Source organism: Odocoileus virginianus, chromosome 2 (assembly GCF_023699985.2).
Source record: "Odocoileus virginianus isolate 20LAN1187 ecotype Illinois chromosome 2, Ovbor_1.2, whole genome shotgun sequence".
Lineage (NCBI taxonomy): Eukaryota > Metazoa > Chordata > Mammalia > Artiodactyla > Cervidae > Odocoileus > Odocoileus virginianus.
In genome coordinates this window covers 69,437,534-69,455,716 of record NC_069675.1, presented here as the reverse complement: position 1 = coordinate 69,455,716, position 18,183 = coordinate 69,437,534, and the positions used below count along the sequence as shown (strand labels likewise).

General features: G+C 51.8%; 1 protein-coding gene and 1 long non-coding RNA gene across 2 annotated transcripts; one reads left to right on the top strand and one right to left on the bottom strand.

Moving 5' to 3' along the window:
* Positions 1-367: 367 nt before the first annotated feature.
* On the top strand, positions 368-16,792 carry CIMIP2C (ciliary microtubule inner protein 2C). Its single transcript, XM_020913866.2, has 4 exons — positions 368-743; positions 12,572-12,845; positions 14,440-14,552; positions 16,586-16,792. The coding sequence occupies exons 1-4, from the start codon at positions 670-672 to the stop codon at positions 16,728-16,730; spliced, it is 606 nt and encodes a 201-aa protein (XP_020769525.2). The 5' UTR covers positions 368-669; the 3' UTR covers positions 16,731-16,792.
* On the bottom strand, positions 9,608-14,447 carry LOC139029812 (uncharacterized). The gene is made up of 2 exons (XR_011482041.1): positions 14,165-14,447; positions 9,608-10,989 (listed from the first exon to the last, which is right to left on the bottom strand). It is a non-coding gene; the product is annotated as an uncharacterized lncRNA (long non-coding RNA).
* Positions 16,793-18,183: the final 1,391 nt, after the last annotated feature.

Genomic DNA, 18,183 nt, shown 5'->3' with positions numbered 1-18,183 from the left:
CTCTCTTGCCTTTGAGAGGAAAGAGAGGGGAAGGAGGTTCCCAGGGAGAAAGAAGAGATTAAGGAGTAAAATGTCCCTCGCTCCGATGCACGTGTGTGCGTGCGCGTGAACTCGTACACACGCGCACACACACACACACACACACACACACACACACATTTAAATTACAGAGAGTCCCGGGCAAATATGGCAAGCGGAACACACGCCTGAAGCCCGCTCCGGGAGGCCCCATGGAACTGAGGCGCAGTCGGCAACCTTGGGATGCGACGGCTCTTGGGGTCCCTGTGGCCCCTGGGGCGCTGGGCTGAGCCACGCTGCGGCTGCGGCATTGTGCGCCATTTCCACCTACGTCCCGCACTGGCATCGGCGCATCGCGCATCTAGGCCGGCAGTGAAGCCGCAAGATGCACCCATTCAAGGATGAGAAAACGGAGGCTTGGGTGGGAGCGACGATCTGCTGGGGTCACACAAGAGAGCACGTGAAGATAGGGGGACATCTTGTGGGCGCGTCCCGGCGGCTACTCCAAGAAGGGGACGGCGAGAGGGGTGCGTGCCCCCTGGACTCGCAAGCCCCACACTGGCGTTGCTAGGCGCACGGTTGCCGGGTGACCCGTGCTGTTGACCGTGGGGCCGGAGCTCCCGGGCTCGCTGCGCTCTCTCCGCCGCCATCATGGCCTCTCGCAGCGCGGGCACCCTCCTGACAGAGCTCAATGCCGCCTACGTGCCCCCCGGCCTCATGCCAGGGTAAGACCGCCGCGCGTCAGCCCCGCCTGAACCTGGGGTGGGGGTGGGGGTCTGAGTCCCTGGGGCAGTCTCTCCTGTCCTCCCTCCACAAAACCCTCCCCCCGCCTCGAAACTCCGCCCCCGCGGAGTTTGAAGTTGAAGGAACCAGGTTGGGCCAAGTTTTCACTTGGCGGGGTGGTCTCCCCAGGGGCCTGCACTCTCAGACCATGCAGTGTCTGGGTGTGGCGGGGGCTCTCCAATTCCCCTTCAGTGGGAAGTCCGTACCTAGCGAGGGCCATGCCCGTCTGCCCGGGATAACAGTGGATGGGGTCCGGATCAGGGAGACGAGGGGAAGATAGCGTGTGGGGCTGGTGTTCGGAGACGCTGGGCAGAAACTAGAGGATGAGGTGTCCGGGGGAAGGAAGTGAGCTCTTTGTCCCTCAACAGCGCGGGCATCTAGAATGCCTGCGGGTGCGCACCAGGAAGCAGAGATGAAAGAATCCGGACGCGTCGTGGGTTCTCCCACTGACCTCACTTAATCCTCGAAGAATGCTGCCTTTGAAAGCTTCCCGGCGTTTAGCATTGTCGCATGCATGCAGGGCCGAACCTACCTTTCCTTGCTCTGGATGTTTTCACACTCCAAACCTCTAAGGTGCAAGTCTGACTCTTCCCTTCCATTGTTTGGTCCTTTCTTTCAAAGTGAGATTTCCACTTCCGACCTTCTCTTCCAAGGTGTGAGACGGTCTTCTCTCTCCTACCAGTCGACATGAGCATTGAGGATGGGGGCTGGGTTCTGAGAATCCACCTGCACTGTGTCTGCACATCCCTACTGAATGGATAAATGAAATTAATGCCTTGAGAGTTTTGCAGTCACCACCTCCGTGTGGGTGAAAAAACACAGGCTTTCTTCTGCAAACTAAATAGACCACAAAATCAAGAAGAGGTCCCACTGTATATTTTATATGACATTTGGATTGTCTTGAAGCAGAATAAGCAGGACATGGAGGAGCTGTGATATTAAAGTCATTTCTGCACACACAGGTGGTGCGGTGACTAAAGGCAGGGGCTGTAGCTTTAAGCCAGCCCCATTGTGGACAGGGCCTTTCCTGGCTCTTGGGGAACTCAAAAGCTGCTTTGGCTCCCATCTGGCAAAGCTGATTTACTAGGTCACAGTTGTTTTCTGAAGTCAAGCCTGGTGTCTTAGAAAAGGTGAATAAGGATTTTCCTATTAATTCTTTCGATCATTTGGGCATTCCCTTGATAAAGATGTTGAGTGCTTGGAATGGGCCAGATGCTGGGTTAAGACAAACAAATGAGGGGAGGGAGGTTGCCCTGGATGGGTTTCAGTCTGGTGTGAATACATAAGGTTTAGTTCAAAACAGTCTTTGCAGCCTTGGATAGTGGTGTTTACAGCATATTCTGGATGTTTAGCATGAAATTTGATTTTATACATTGATATTTTTTTTTCTTAAGCCCACCACAGTCTCCGTTGGAACCTAACCCTCCCCCAGAACTCCCCTAGTCTGTCTGGGATTGTGGGGAGGAAAGTTGCATGTTTCAGAAGCAATCCTCAGATGCTTCTCTATCCACACCACTTGTCTGCAGTTCCCTCGGGTGCCCTGTCCTGTGATTGATCTAGAAATTGTGATAACAAGTGAATCATAAATAAGGCTCCAAGCATGAGCAGCTGAGCCTATATGTGCTACTTTCTTAGCTGGATCTTTCTGGGAGGGATGTGCTCGCCCTAAAGATTCTCATCAACAAGGAATGGATTGAGTTGTCTTATGTGTCTGAGTACTACCTCTTTAGTGATTTTATTAATATAATGAAAGAATCCAAGATTTTTCGCCGCACTTAGGTAATTATTACTTTTGTATCCCTTTTCAAAGATTAATCACAGGATTTTAAGAGCAACCAGTCTCTTCTGACACTCAAATCATCCCCCTTACCAGTTTTATTCATAGAGGCAGAGAATATTGACAAGTATTAAGGACCTCAGAAATCAGGTAGTCCAGCCTTCCCACCTCCCAACCCAGATGTGGTCACTGAGGTCTGTGCAGGGTGGATGTGCCTGAGCCTCAGGCTGGTGATAGAAGAGCTGGGCTGCCACCAGGTCGCTGATGCCCTGTAGCAGCACTGTGAATGCCCATGTATAAGCACCTACTATCTGCCAGGCATTGAGCTGGGCTTTTTACAAACTTTTTTTTTGAATCTTCACAACAACCCAGATGAGAAATTGCCCAAGGTCATTCATCAAGTTCACCAGCCAGGTCTCTGTGATGGCAACACCCTGCTGTCCACAGCTGTTAGCAATTATCATCAGTTAGATTCCACAGTGTTCAAGGCCTGATTCTAGGTACTGAGGGGAATAGCATGCTAGTCTTCGGACTAGGATGCTCCATCTGGGCCCTTAGTGGACCAGCACACTATCAGCACACAGATATTGTGCCATTGTTTGGCCTCTGTCCCATCTCTGCAGTGAGCAGAAAGCTCTTGGGTCAGAGTTCCTGGGGTTGTAAGGCTTTTCAAGGGAGAACATTGACTCTGTGCTTCCTGCTTCTAGGGCAGATCCAGGCTCTCTCTGCCTCCCCTGACACCTCACCCATCACCCAGTCCAGACACATCCCTGGGCACAAAACATACGCCATCTGCCCAGGAGGATGTAGGAGATGCATGTGCCCCAATAGGTACCTGATGCCACTCACACAGCCCTGAGGAACTGGGGAACCTTTCTAAGAACAGGAGATGGGGGCCCCTGGAGACCCAGGCTTTGTAACAGGGACTCTCCCTCTCTCCAGAAGAGTCATCAGCCCTTAGAAATGCACTCCCATTTGTCAGTTCAATTCAGCAAATGTTAAAGATTAACTGCAAGGGGAAAAGAAAAGTGGGAAAAGCAAACAAAGGAATACATGTAGAAAAATATTAATAGGTTTAAAAATTAAAAATTAAAAAAAGAGGAAAAAAGAGAAGAAAAATAAAAACTCAGAACTGCAAAAGGCCAATGTAGAGGCATAAGTTTATAACAGCAATAAAAATTGATTGAAAAAAAAAAGCTCAAAAGCTTAATTAGATTTTACAGTGCTAATAAAATTGACAACTACATAAAAGGGGAAAAAAAGGGAAAAAAGAAAAAAGAAAAAAATCCCAAATAAACTACAGAACAAGTCAAAGCATAAGAATAATAAATGTTTTTCTTGAGTTTCTGCTGTCAGCATCCTTTCCCTCTCTGGGAGTCATAGTCCACCTTATCTCCCTAGGATGCCCTCCAACACTGAGCTGGTCTCTGGACCTGCTGCCAGGGAAGCTCAGACTCTAATCTGGTCCTGCTCCTGTGTGTTCTTGCCTCTAATGTCCACAGTTATCAGAACTATTGTGTTTTCTTTTGTAGAAGCTCTCAATGTCCTTTTATATATTCCATAGACACAGAGTCTGCCTAGTTGATCATGTAGATTTAATCTGCAGCTTGTACAGCTGGTGGGAAGGTTTTGGGTCTTCTCCCTTAGCCACACTGACCTTGGGTTTCAATTATGGTTTTATTTCCACCTCTGCATGTGGGTCGTCTACATGCAGAGGTGGTTTTCTCCTGGGGCTGCCCTGGAGGACTTGGGTCTGCCCCAGTGAGGGCCAGGTGTGGAGATGGTGCAGCTACTTGGATTACAGGGGCTCTGGCAGCTTACACAGGGGAGTTGGCGGCTAGGGCAGCAGGAAATACAGTGCTCTAGAAGGGTATGGCAACCCACTCCAGTATTCTTGCCTGGAGAAGCCCACTGACAGAGAAGCTTGGCAGGCCACAGTCTACAGGGTCACAAAGAATTGAACATGACCGAAGCAACCCCATGTACATAGATGCAAGGCTTTTTTTTTGCCTGTGGCAGTTCTGCCCCAATGAGGGTTGAGCGTGAATGTGGTGCAGCTGCTTGGGTCGTGGGGACCCTGGCGGTGCCAAGTGTGCAAGGACATGTACTGCCTCAGCTGCAGGAGTTGTGACCCTATCAAAGTCTTTTTTTGAGCCTCTGTAGCTGGTAATCAATTCAGCAAATATTTCCAGAGCACCTGCTGAGTACCAGGAATATAGGGATGCAAGTATGAGGAGTGCAGCTCTCTCTCCCCATGGATTTTACAGTTCTGAAATGAAGAATTTACCAGGGCACAGATGTTTACAACACAGCAGAACGTGGGCTAAGACATAAGAGAGGCACGAAGAACAGACAGTTCAATGGTGGGGATGGGCATGGCCTATGGGTGGGTCAGAAGAGGCTTGATGGGAAGGGGGATATATGAAAATACCTTGAAGGATGGATAAGATCAGAATCTGGGGAGAGGAGAAAGCATCTTCTGGATGGAGGGGATGCCCTAGGGAAAGGCGTGAACTGGAGGTACCAGCAGGATATGCTTTGAAAGTAAAAAATGGCCTATTTGCCTGGAGTGGCAAAGCTGTTACTGAACCTAACTTATGTCTGCTCGCCTGTGCCCAGTAAAAGTAATCTACTGACCTGGGTTGTGGTGAAGCAAAGTGCCAAGTTTATTGCAGGGCACCAAGCAAGGAATCCAGGTAGCTGGTGCTCAAAAGCCCCCAACTCACTGACTGTTTTCAGGGAAAGGCTTTTAAAGACAAGGGTGAGGGAGGAGGATTGTCGGGTGCCTGATTAGCTTGTGGGCATCCTTCTGATTGGTTGGTGGTGAGGTAATCAGGAGTCAGCATCATCAACCTTCTGGTTCTAACCAGTCTGGGGTCTACACACTTGTGGGCAGCATGCAGCTAGCTAACTTCTTCTGCCTGGTCGGTGTTTCAGTATCTGCACCACGACTCACAGGACATGGCTTAGAATATTATTTATAGTCCTTGAGGAGGAACTAGAGGTGCTTGACTTTGTTTAATGGCTGAACTAATATTATTTTTGTCTTGCTTAACCGTTTCCCTTTCTTTCTGCATTTTCTCACATCTCTGATGAAATTTCTTCTTTTTAATTTGGGGAAGGCCTAGGAAGCTACAGTTTTTCTACCGACAAGAGCAGGCAGAGGACTTGGTCGGGGGCAGGGTGTGTGTGTGTGTGTCCTAGTAAAGCCCCATAGGGTCCTGCTTGGTCACACTGGGACAAGGAAGTAGATGATTGGACTGGAAAGACCTCTCATAGGGCCCATGTCAAGCAGGGCCTTGTGCACCTGGCCCAGTTTGTTCTTCATTTCCCAGGTGGTGGGGAACCGTGAAGGTTGTTGCCCAGGGGAGGGATCTGATCAAAACCATACTCAGCAGGAAGTGTGTGGGGAAGAGGGTGCTCATGGAATGAGGACACGCTGAACAGTAACAAGTTAATTAGTTAATAAGCTGCTCAGGGGATCCCCGATGGTGCACGGTAATTAATTTGAATGTTAGCTTTGGGGCCAAGCAGTGCTATTAAGAGGGAGGGAGGGGTGGCTCCCTGTGCACATAGTAACCACAGTGGACCTTTGCCGTGGACCAGGCTGAGTGCCATCTCCAAGCTTGTGCGGCGTGCAGGCTTGTGAGGGGCAGGGATGGAGGAGGAGGAGGAGGTGCGACGGTGCTGCAGGGACCATCCGATGCCCAGTTGTGAAACACACCATTCCCTTCTGTTCTTTCCACCTTGGCTCATCATATACTCCACAAAAATGGGACTCTACCATGGAACTGGGTGATCATGTTCATGGCTCACAAATGCAAGAGAACGGGCACGTAGACCTGGTCAAGGTGTGCCTGCTGAGAGCTAAATAAATATGACCATGTGCATGTGCCTGCACATGTGTGTGTGCTCACACGCACACACACACACACACATGCACATGCACAGGCACACCTCGTACACCCCACCCAGAGCAGCAGGAGCTGAATGGAATCCAGAATCCAGGCAGAACCTTAGGAGGTTCTGCGGAGGAGAGGGCTTCTCTTCTATTGGGATGCAAATATCTTGGCATTTAGAGAAGGTGGGAGAGCAGGGAGCAGAGGAGGAGTGTGGCAGAGAGAAGAATCACGAAGACACGTCACTTTTCTAAAGCTCCTTTCTTTGAGATGCACACCCGCCCCTAGAGGCGGGATGCTCTGTGCCTGTGTGTCCTTGGTATATGGGAGCCCGATGTTCCAGGACACGGTTCCCCCTGGCTTCTGGACTTCTGCCTCCCACAGCGAACATTTATTGAGCACTCGTCACAGGTCAGGGGCACTGTAGGTTTTTGGGGTGAAGGAGAACTCACATTAGCAGAGGAGATGAACTAATGTGGATCTCCATGTGGATGAACGGTCATAATCCTACTGTGGGGCAGAGATGCTGGGTAGGTGGATGGTCGGGAAAGGCAACAGGGAGCCTGGCTCTGTGAGTGAGGGTGAGACCCCCCTGGTTGGGCAGGGATGCAGCCTTCCAGGTAGAGAAATGTGTGTGAAGGCTTGGAGAGCATGCGGGTCCCCGGGGATGTAAGTGACATTTCCAGGGCATAGGGCACCTCTGGGGAAGTGATAAGAGAGGTGCACCATGGGGATCTGATGATGAAGGATCGCTCTGTCATCAGTGTGGACAACAGGCTGCAGAGGGTGAGGCTTGGTCTAGGGCAGGGGTCCCCAACCTCCGGGATCCAATACTTGATGATCTGAGGTGGAGGTGATACAATAATAATAGAACTAAAGTGCACAGTAAATGAAATGCGCTTGAATCAGTCGGAACTCACCTCCCCGCCCCGCAGCCCCCGCACTGCCAACTGTCTGTGGAAAAATTGTCTTCCATGAAACTAGTACCTGGTGCCAGAAAGTTTGGGGACCGCTGGTCTAGGGGACATTCGACGAGATCCGAAGCTGCCCAGTTAAGCAAAGAGGAGGGCTTGTAGCCCTGGGAGGGAGGAGGGCCGTGGGCAATCCCTGAGGAAGGGGAGAAGCAGGACTGGCAGAGAGGCCCGATGTGGCAGTTAGTAGGGTGAGGCCTGGTTTCTGGGGGATTCTGTAGATGGAGGTGTTGTTAACCAGGACAAGGATAGCCAGGAGGAGCAGCAGGCTAGTTTTGGTCATGTTGAGTCTGATGCCCCGGGCAAGCCATTGGTGGACAGCTGGATGTGTGGATCTGTTGCCAGGAGAAAGATCGGAGCTGGAGACACGGATCTGGGTGTCCTTGGTGCTGGACATCTAATGTGAATGAGCTCTCCCAGAGGCAGTGTGTCCCTGAAGAGAGAAAAGGACTCTGGGGCAACACCAGAGCCTAGAAGATGCGCAGGGGAAGAGCAGCAGAGCCGGGACTTTTCTCCTCTACACTGAGGTTCTCCTCAAAGCCTCCCCCAGTGGAGACCCCTTCATGGAGCTCCACCAGCTTTCCGCCCATACAACCGCCCCCTGCCCATGGGGATGGGCCTTCCCTCCTCATGTTTAATAGCATTGGATCCTTGACCACCAACACTGCCCCTACGCACACACATACACACCAGGACTCAATAAATACTGAGTGAAGGGTGGGAGTGAAGAAGGAGGGCTGAGTGATGCAGGCTTTGCATTGTTGACACCTAGCATCTCTCCGGCACACAGTGGGTTCCTGATAAAGTAACTTTTTAAGAAAAATTGGAGTATATTTACTTTAAATGTTGTCTTAGTTTCTGCTGTACAACAAAGTGAATCAGTTACATATAAGTTACACATATCCCTCCCTCTTGAACCAACCTCCCACCCCACTCCCCATCCCTCCTATCTAGGTCATCACAGATCCCTGAGCAGTGCAGCCGCTTCCCACTCGCTGTCTATCTCACTCATGTATATATGTCAGTCCCAATGTCCCACTTCATCCCCATCCCTTCTCCCCTCCCCATGTTCACAAGTCTACTCTCTACATCTGCATCTCTATTCCTGTCCTGCAAACAGGTTCATCCATACCACTTTTTATTAGATTCCACATATATGTATTAATCGGAGAAGGCAATGGCAACCCACTCCAGTACTCTTGCCTAGAAAAATCCCATGGATGGAGGAGCCTGGTAGGCTGCAGTCCATGGGGTCACGAAGAGTTCAGACACGACTGAGCGACTTCACTTTCACTTTTCACTTTCATGCACTGGAGAAGGAAATGGCAACGCACTCCAGTATTCTTGCCTGGAGAATCCCAGGGACAGGGGAGCCTGGTGGGCTGCCGTCTCTGGGGTCGCACAGAGTCGGACACGACTGAAGTGACTTAGCAGCAGCAGCAGCAGTATGTGTTAATGTATATTTGCTTTTCTCTTCCTGACTTCACTCTGTATAGCAGACTCCAAGTCCATTCACATCTCTACAAAATGACCCATTTCATTCCTTTCTATGGCTGAGTAGTATTCCTTTGTGTATATGTACCACATCTTCTTTATCCATTCATCATCGATTCATCATCTAGGTTGCTTCTATGTCCTGGCTGTTATACATAGTACTGCAATGGATATTGGGATGCATGTTCCTTTTTGCATTATGGTTTTCTCAAGGTGTATGCCCAGTAGTGGAATTGCTGGGTCATATGGTAGTTCTATTTTTAGTTTTTTAAGGAACCTCCATACCATTCTTCATAGTGGCTGTATCAATTTACATTGCCACCAACAGGGTAAGAGGGTTCCCTTTTCTCCACACCCTCTTAGCATTTGTTGCCTGTAAATTTCAGAATGGCTGTCAGTTCTGACTAATGTGAGTTGGTACCTCATTGTACTTTTGATTTGCACTTCTCTGATAGTGATGTTAAACATCTTTTCATGTGTTTGTTGGCCACCCGTTTGTCTTCTTTGGAGAAATAGGCCATTTAAGTCTTCTCATTTTTTGATTGGGTTGCTTGTTGTTTTGATATTGAGCTACATGAGTATCTCTTAATGCCATCTGACTCACTTAAAAAAATTACCTGTTCCAGTAAAGAAAAACTCAACAAATCACCCCAAACCCAAACACCTAGGATTAACCTGACCTTTATTTTAGGTTTCTTTTTATGTATATATTCAGAAAAAAGGCTAAATGGATGGGTGTGTGGACAATGGATAGAAAGATAGCAGTTTTATAAAAAGATGACCATACCATATTTACTATTTTAAAATGAAAAGCATGAAATGTTATCTAACTCAAACTCAACTGAAGAGAAAGATACTGAAGTAAAATCGAAGAACAGACTTTAGATAAATGCTAATTCATCACAAGAGATATTTGTTTCTAAAAGTTCCCTCTAACAGAGAACAGGAGAGGGAGAGAGAATAAAACCCATTATGGGGTTAGAGTAATTATGTTATTTTTACCAATGTGTTTCAATTTTAGATGCCATGGGTTGACTGTGCTTTAAAAATCCTAAATGCACTCCCATCTCCCTTCCACCCACCCCTCAATTTTTCTTACTTAAATTATTTTTTCCTTTGACAGGTTTTATAACATTTACATTCTTTTATGCAACCAGCCTTCACCTAGTAGCTATTCCTAGTTCTGCATTTAAATAGATGCGAAGTAACCACCAGTCATTCTAACAGAGGTTCTACATTCTTGAGTATTTTTTTTTCTTTTGAATCATTGCTGATTGGCAGGATTTCATCACTGAACACTGTCTTAGAAAGAGCGTTCGGTGCTTTATTTCTGGAGTTCTTTCATGCAGCTGCCTTTCCACCTGGAGGGCTGGCCAGTTCCACATTCTCGGGTCATGCTCTCTTCTCTGCAGAACGCTGTAGATGGGTGCTTCGTTCGTTTTCATTCTATTTATTTCCTCTGTGTTGGGATTTGGCAATACCTGGTGACAGCACCTCTTTCATCTGCTGCATTCTGAACCACTTGGGAAAGAAGCTAAAAGAGGGAAGCTGGCATTGGGGAATGGGGCTGACACTGAACCCTTGAATTAGATGGCAGGGCTGGGGCAGGCTTTCCTCCCAAGGGCAGAGTGGGTTCCCCAAAATAGGGCGTGGAGGAGCAGGGTGGGCTTCCTTGCTTCCAAGCAAAGGGGGGAAGGAGAGTGGGCTTCACCCACCAGGGAGATGCTCCTCCACTTCTAACATGGAAGAGCTCCTTCCACACACAGGACTCCTTGGGTTGAAGGAAGAAGCGTCTCCCCACTGCTTGTCTTTGGCTTCTTGATTACTGAACTGATATTTTTATTACATTTCGTACACAACACAAAGAACTCTCATGGACTCTATCTCAGGTTATGCGTCTTCCCAGCGGATGATCTTCTATGACCTTAATGAAGAAGTATAAGCTCACATATGAGTGATGGGTCAGAAGTCAGGCTGAGGGAGGTCAAGAAAAGCATGAGAGCAGAAGAAATGAAGGCAGAAAGTACAGAGGATTCCCAGGAGAAATCTGGAAATGAAGGAAGAGAAAATGTTATAAAGAGCAGCAAGGCCAAGAGTGGGATTTTGCAATCTAGGCACAGCTTTGCATGTTTGTAGGCAGAAAGGAAGACACTCAGGAAGAAGGAGAGATCTCAGGTGGCTGGGAGGATGGACAGAGGCTGAGAGAGACAGGGAGGGATGGATTGGAAGAAGGAGGCCTTCTTGGAAGGCAGGAGGGGGCTCTCCAGACCCAGGAGGGGAAAGGCCATGGGCCAAGAGGAGGACTCTGTCCTGGAAGTGGCCAAGGTGATCCCACAGGCTCACAGGCACTCAGCAACCCCACTATCTTCCCAGGGCCGGAGACAAGGCTGCCAGCAGGAAACTCAGGTGGGTCCAGCAGGAAGGAAGGAGGAGGGAGAGGGAGCGGACCACCGGGGTCACGGCACCCAGGGCAGAGAGAAACCCAGGGACAAGAGAGGCGAGGCTGGAGAAAGGCTGGAGTCCAGTGGGGGTGTCTCTCCTCCACGGTTGGTTCAGCAGCTCCATCACTCCCTGCTCTGGCCCTGGACAGCCTCAGATGCTGCAGGACCCCAGGAAGGTAGAGCCACGGAGGATGGATAGGACCAGAAACCCGGAAGGGCTCCTATAATGCCTACAGTGGAAAGTCAATCGGAAGGTGTGTCAGTAATCACCATGCTTAACTTTCTCACCATTCACCCAAAGATGAAGCCATTTCTGTCTAACTCTAGCCCAAGACCCATTCTCCTGGTGAGGAGACTGGGGCCCCAGGGCAGCTCTCAGAGGTCACACTGAAGCACAACTTTGAAATCTGATTCCCATGCTCTCTGATGTCATTGACTCTCCTCACCCTTTCCCCAAACAAGTCTCCGTGCTCTCTGTCTGTGTGAGTTTCGCTTAACCAGGGCTCTTGAGCATGTCTGCTCTGCTCTGTGTCCCGGAGGGGCTCTGCTCCCCCCGTCCTGTCCCTTTCACTGGCCCCCTTGGTCACAGAGGGTGACAGAGCTCCAGAAGCTGGGCGAGCTCTCCAGGCCGAGTGGATGGTGCTGTGTGAGGCCAAGATGCTGAGAGGCAGGCTGGAGGGCTGGAGCCCCGGCCATCCTGCCCTCTGACCCTTCAGCCATAACCTCGGAACCATGGAGAAGGAAATGGCAACCCACTCCAGTATTCTTGCCTGGAGAATCCCATAGACAGAGGAGCCTGACAGGCTACAGTTCATGGGATTGCAAGAGTCAGACATGACTTAGCGCCATCTTTTCCGGGGTGCAAGCGGCCTCCACACCTTCAGGTCAACCCCTCCGTCAGTGGAGGCCAGTCAAGGAGAAGCGATTTGCCTACAGCCTCGCTGAGGGGGTCAGCACTGGACCCGGGTGTCCTGGCCCTCTTGGGAGCCTCTTGTCTGGAGAGATCTCTGTGGGGAGATAGAGGCCCAGCATCTTTCTCATGTGTCCTTCCCCTAAGGCCTGAGCTGGGCGGGCACCTTAGGAAGCCTCTTGAGACCAGGAGGTGACCAGCAGGGCCCACTGACCTCGCCCCCAGTCTTTAAGGAACTGGCCTGGAGCCCTCCACCGCCCCCTGCCCTGCTCTCTCAGGTACAAAGGCCACGTTCCCAGCGTGGCCTTCTCCTTCGGCTCCCCCTACGGCACCGCCACCCTCAAGTACTTCCAGGACCAGCGCAACGCAGCCCTGGGGAGGAGCTCCACTGACTTCAGCAAAGGCGGCCACTTCCCGACCATCTTCTCCCCGAACCCCACCCAAGTGCTGAGGGACCGCGCCCTCACCCGGGACCGCTGGCTGCACACCCCCAGCTACAGCCGCTTCAACCTGGACAGCAGCCGCTGGGCCGAGCTCTCCTACTTCTACCAGGTGGGTGGTCCTGGCTGGGCTCCTGCCACCCCCCTCCCCACTTCCCCCACGTCCCCTCTCCCCTGCCATGGAGAGGGAGTGATGGCTGGTGGCCCGGGGAGACTCTCAGCCTCCAGAGCGCCTCTGTTAGCTTTTGAAGAGCCCCTGAGTCAGCAGGGAACCTGGTGAGTTTGATTGGGGAGCGTGGAGGGGCTCAGTGCTCTGCTTCTCTGACCCCCCCAAAATCTGACCTCCCCACTCTGGGGGCTCCAGTGGCTCATCCCCTGCTCCCCTGCTGCTGTGAGAGCTGGGAGCCTTCGGGGTGTTCCCACCATCACTTCCCCCCAGTCGCCGCCTCTCCCCCTGGGCCCTCACTTCCTTTCTGAGCAAAAGCCCTAAGGTTCACCCACAGTATGAATCTCGTACATTGAGGACTGCGGAGCCCCAGGCAGGCTCCAGCCCCAGGTCTACTCTTCACAGTATACCAGATCCCAGTGCCCACCCAACACCAACTCCTGCTCCACGGGCCCTTTGAGGATGAGCTTGGGCCAGGCGGTGCTAGCGGTAAAGAACCCGCCTGCCAATGCAGGAGACATAAGAGATGCAGATTCGATCCCTGGGTGGGGAAGATCCCCTGGAGGAGGGCATGGCAACCCACTCCAGTATTCTTGCCTGAAGAATCCCATGGTTTCAGAAGAATCCCATCCTATGGAGTCCATAGGGTCGCAAAGACTCGGACACCGACTGAAGCAACTTGGGACATACGAACGCACCAAGTTGACTTCAGACACCCCTGCCCTTGGGGAAAGAGAGGCAGATGGAGGGGCATCTGCCTACACCCCCATCCTGTCCTTATCCTGCTCCCTCAGACCTGGTCCCAGAGGGCCACAGGCTCACAGACACTCGCCCACCTCAGGGAGGCCAGGGCTCCCTCTCTGCTGTGGTCTTGGAAACCTCATGGCCCCTCAGCTCCCTTGCAAACATCCCTCCTAGCCTGGTTTCAGGGACCTGGATGCCTTCTGGTCCCCAGGGTGGAGAACGGCATGAGAAGGCTGCTTCCCCAGGAGAAATGGCCAGGTTGATGGGATCAGACTCTGAGGAGCTGTGGAACTATGCTGTGGGGCCTGGGGAAGGCCTTTACCACTGTCTTGGCTCACAAAGCATAGCCTGTCCGGGAGGGAGGGAAAGGGAGACACTCCACTCTGGCAACCCACTCCAGTACGCTTGCCTGGAAAATCCCTTGGACAGAGGAGCCTGGCCGGCCACAGTTCATGGGTTCACAAAGAGTCGGACACACACACACACAAACACACACGCGCGCGCGCGCGCATTCAGCTTACCTGGGCCGCCTATTGGGCGGGGCCTCACATGCCTCACCCTGCTGGTCCCCTGCCTCATTGACTCGACCAAAACAGCTGGCGTGGGGTGTATCATTATCGCCAGGAGCCAGATAAGGAGCTGGGGCTCAGGAGGGCACCCAGCTGGGGACTCTACTCTGGGGGCATGAGGGGAGATGACCGCAGCCCTTGTCCAGGTACAGCCGGGCAGGGAGCAGGCGCCCGCGGTCACTCCTGTGCACTAACGACCGGTCCTCTCTTCCTTGGTTGGGCTGTAGATGGCGCAGCAGCATCGGGAGCAGTATCAAGACAAGACAGGCTTGGTGCACCGGGTCCCCTACTTCATGTTGCCCATAAGGGAGTGGGACCGGTACCCCATCCCCACCGACTTGTGAGTGCCTTCCCTGCCCTCCTCCGCGCATTCACCAGCTCGTGTCCACAGGGCGCCGGCTCTTGCCAGGCCTGCAGGCCCCCAGGCTGAGAAACGAGTTAAGACTTTTAACTCCTGCAGCACACAGGGTGACGGTTAAACAGAGCTAGGGCGTGAGCCTCAGGAAGGGAGGCCAGGAATCTGAATGCGCAGAATCAGAAGATCATCTGCCTGGGCAGATGCACTGGGAATTTGGCGGCACACCGCATCATCTTTGCTGGCCTGAATCTGCAGGACCGTTCCTCTGCGATGGCAGCCTTGGAGCGACACTGGTCCAAACGCGGGCGCAGCTACTCTGTGCGGCAAGGAGCTGCTGCCCTCTGGTGGACCTATAGAGTACTACACAAAGCAGGGGACTCATCTCCAGCCCCGGTGTAGACTCGAAAGAAACGTATTCCTAGGGACTCGACCGTATTTTTCAAAGCCCAACAGTCTATCAAGAAATATGAAAGTATCTCACGGTTTTTAATTGGGAGAGCTTCTTTTCCCAGGGAAGGCCAGCTCTGCCCTGTGAGATAACCCAGGCATGTGGTTTCCTTGATCTCCCTCCTGACGCCCAGGCAGGGAGGTCTGAAGTCTGTGCCGTGAGGTGTCCTGTGGAGTAGGGGCCATCGGAAAGTTCGTGGACAGATCCTGGGTTTCCAACTCCATGCTGACCTTTGCTTGCTTCAGGAGCCCCGAATCTAGCCATTGCTGTTACTGATAAAGCAGCAACCCTTTCCATAAAATTTAATGGTTTTTGAAGATACAATTTAATTCACCAATAGATTCTTCCCAGATGGTGCTAGTGGTAAAGAACCCACCTGCCAATGCAGGAGACGTGAAACACCAGTTTGATCCCTGGATTGGGAAGATCCCTTGGAGGAGGAAATGGCAACCCACTTCAGTATTCTTGCCTGGAGAATCCCATGGACAGCGGGGCCTGGTGTGCTGCAGTCCGTGGGGTCACACAGAGTCAGATGTGACTGAAGCAGCTTAGCATGCAGAGATTCTTCTCTGTGGGACAGATGGACCCATTTTCTAAATAGGGAGACTGACATAGTAATGGCTTCGGGGACTTGTACAGATGGCAAGTCTAGTAGGAGGTAGAACCGGAGGGGACCCAGATGGCCCAACCCCAATGCTAAGATTCTAGATTGGCCATCTCACCACTTTGGGGTGCCTCTGAGTCAGTCCATCCCTGGAGACATTGTGGGGCCTCGCCTGGGGACAAGTCTCCTCTTGAGACCTCACCAGACAGTATCTACATCTCCTACAGCTGAGGGACCCCAGGATGCCCTAGCTCTGTTCCTTCTCCAACTGCCTGACAGCCCATGCTGCTGTTGTCTAAAACAGAGCACCAATGAGGTGTTTGGGAGTAAGAGGGTCACTGCTTGCCCTCAGACTTTACTCTGATCATCTCTGTGGCCTGGGGAACATCCCTGTCCTTCCCTGAGGTTCACTGTTATTGTCCTTTTCATCACTGTCACCACCATCATCATCTCTATTTATCACTATCATCTTCATTACCATTATCATCATCATCACCACCATCACCATTACCATTATCATCATCTTCACCACCATTAGCATCACCACTACCATCACCATCATAACCATCATCATCATCATCATCATTAGCTGCAGCACATTCTTAGAACATGTGTTGAGTGTTTGTTCCTTGTTCAGCATTCTATTAGTGCTTTGCATGCATTATTTCATTTACTCCTCAAAGCAAAGTTAGGAGGGAGGTACCAACATCCGTCCATCTTACATGTGTACACTTCTAGCAGGAACTGGGTTGGAATTCATCCCAGCTTCCTGACACCCATGCCCTTTTAACCACTGAGCTTCTGTGCAAACACAAGTCCTTCTGATCTCGAGTGCAGGGTGACTTACCAGATGCTAAGCTGACCAGCAGCCAGCAGAGCCAGCATCATGGGCTGGAAAATGGGCATTTTTCACCCTGGTGGCCAGGCTCACTGCATAACACTGGCTCCACCCTCATCCCCCAGGCCTCCTCTGAGCCCGAAGGAGAAGTGGCATCTATTAAGAGTGGCCCCTGAGAACCTGAGGACCTACCAGACATTCCCATCGGGAAAGAGGGTCTCCCCACAGGAGCGGCAGAGGCGGGACTGCTACTTTGAATTCAGAGCGTGACACCTGAGAGCCGCGGCCCTGACAATGTTGGCTTTCTGGAATAAAATCTTTAGCCATGATCATCCCATGCTCTTCTCTTCTGAGCCCCAGCAGCACTTGGCCTCAGCTGGACAGTGCCTGAGGGTCACACAGGACGGGGTCTGAAGGACCTGTGGGATGCTCACCACAGGTGTCAGCACCAAGAAAAAGCAATGTCAGCCCCCTGCTGGGCCCATCCACCTCTCCCTGGAGGTGCAGGGGTCCCAAGGCACTCAGGCAGAGTGAGCCCTCATGTCTGCTCCCACTGGGATAATCAAGGGTCCCGTTAGGCCATGACTGAGAATGAGGGTGTAGTGGTCCCGGAACACTCACACTGGTGTCAGATGCAAAGGCACTCCCACTTGAGCCCTGGCTCAGCATCCTTTCATTCACATGACAGCCTGTGAGAGAAGGAGTGGTGTCCCTACTTCACTGATAAAGACCCTGGGGCTCAGAGGTGGAGAGAGCTGTCCAAACTCATGCAGCTGGGAAGTGGCACAGCCAGGATTTGAACCCCAACCTTTCAGACTCCCAATTGCTGGTATTCCCCCTACACTCTCCACTTGTGGTCCAAGTGGGGGCTGAGGGGCAGGGATGACGCAGATCCTGGAGGGCCCTGTGGCATCTGAAGGAAGAAACCACTTTCTCCATCCTGCCCTGACGGGCAGGGACAGGCTGCTTTGGCATCACCCCAGGACTGTTTCTAGAAGTGGACAGAGGGGAAAGGACCTGAGGCCAAGTCAATCTTCAAGGTATCGCTGTGTGTCGGGAGCCCCTAGCCCAGAGTGGACACTGGGCTCCTGGTTCACATTCTGAGATGGCTGGGGAGGCTCAGGTTGTGGAGGGTGCTGCTTCCCACCTCCACCTCCTAGGTGGCCTCCTGTCTGCAGGAGAGGTCACAAGAGGCAGAGGACAGCTCCTTTAGGGGCAGGATCTAGGACAGGCACCTTGGGCCAGGTGTGTACCCATGCCTCAGGTGCATGCTGACATCCCAGCACCTCCTGGCTCTGATCAAGGGACTCCATTAAGAAAGGGCTCTTATTTCCCCTCCATGAGTGAAATGGGTTATTTCCCCAAAAGACAAGGTGACCACAGCAGGTTCAGCTTCATGGGAAGGTGAGCACAGCCCTTCCCCTATAAGCCAGTCTTTAGACACCTCCTCCCCGAAGAGAGCGTAAACAAGAAAAAAGAAACAAGGAAAAAGCCCATCAGGTAGGCATCCGACAGCTTTCATGGACCCCCTAAGGGGCTTCTCCTGTGCCCCAAACCAGCTGGGTTCCAAAGAGTCCCTGTGGTGGCCACATTAATTCAAGGGTTTGGCTGAGTGGCAAAGCAAATAAACCCTGATTGCTGGTCACATACTGTCGTGTCCCAAGGGTGCAGGGGTCTCAAGTGGGGCCAAGATGTCTTGGGAAGCCAGGCACCAATTGGAAAG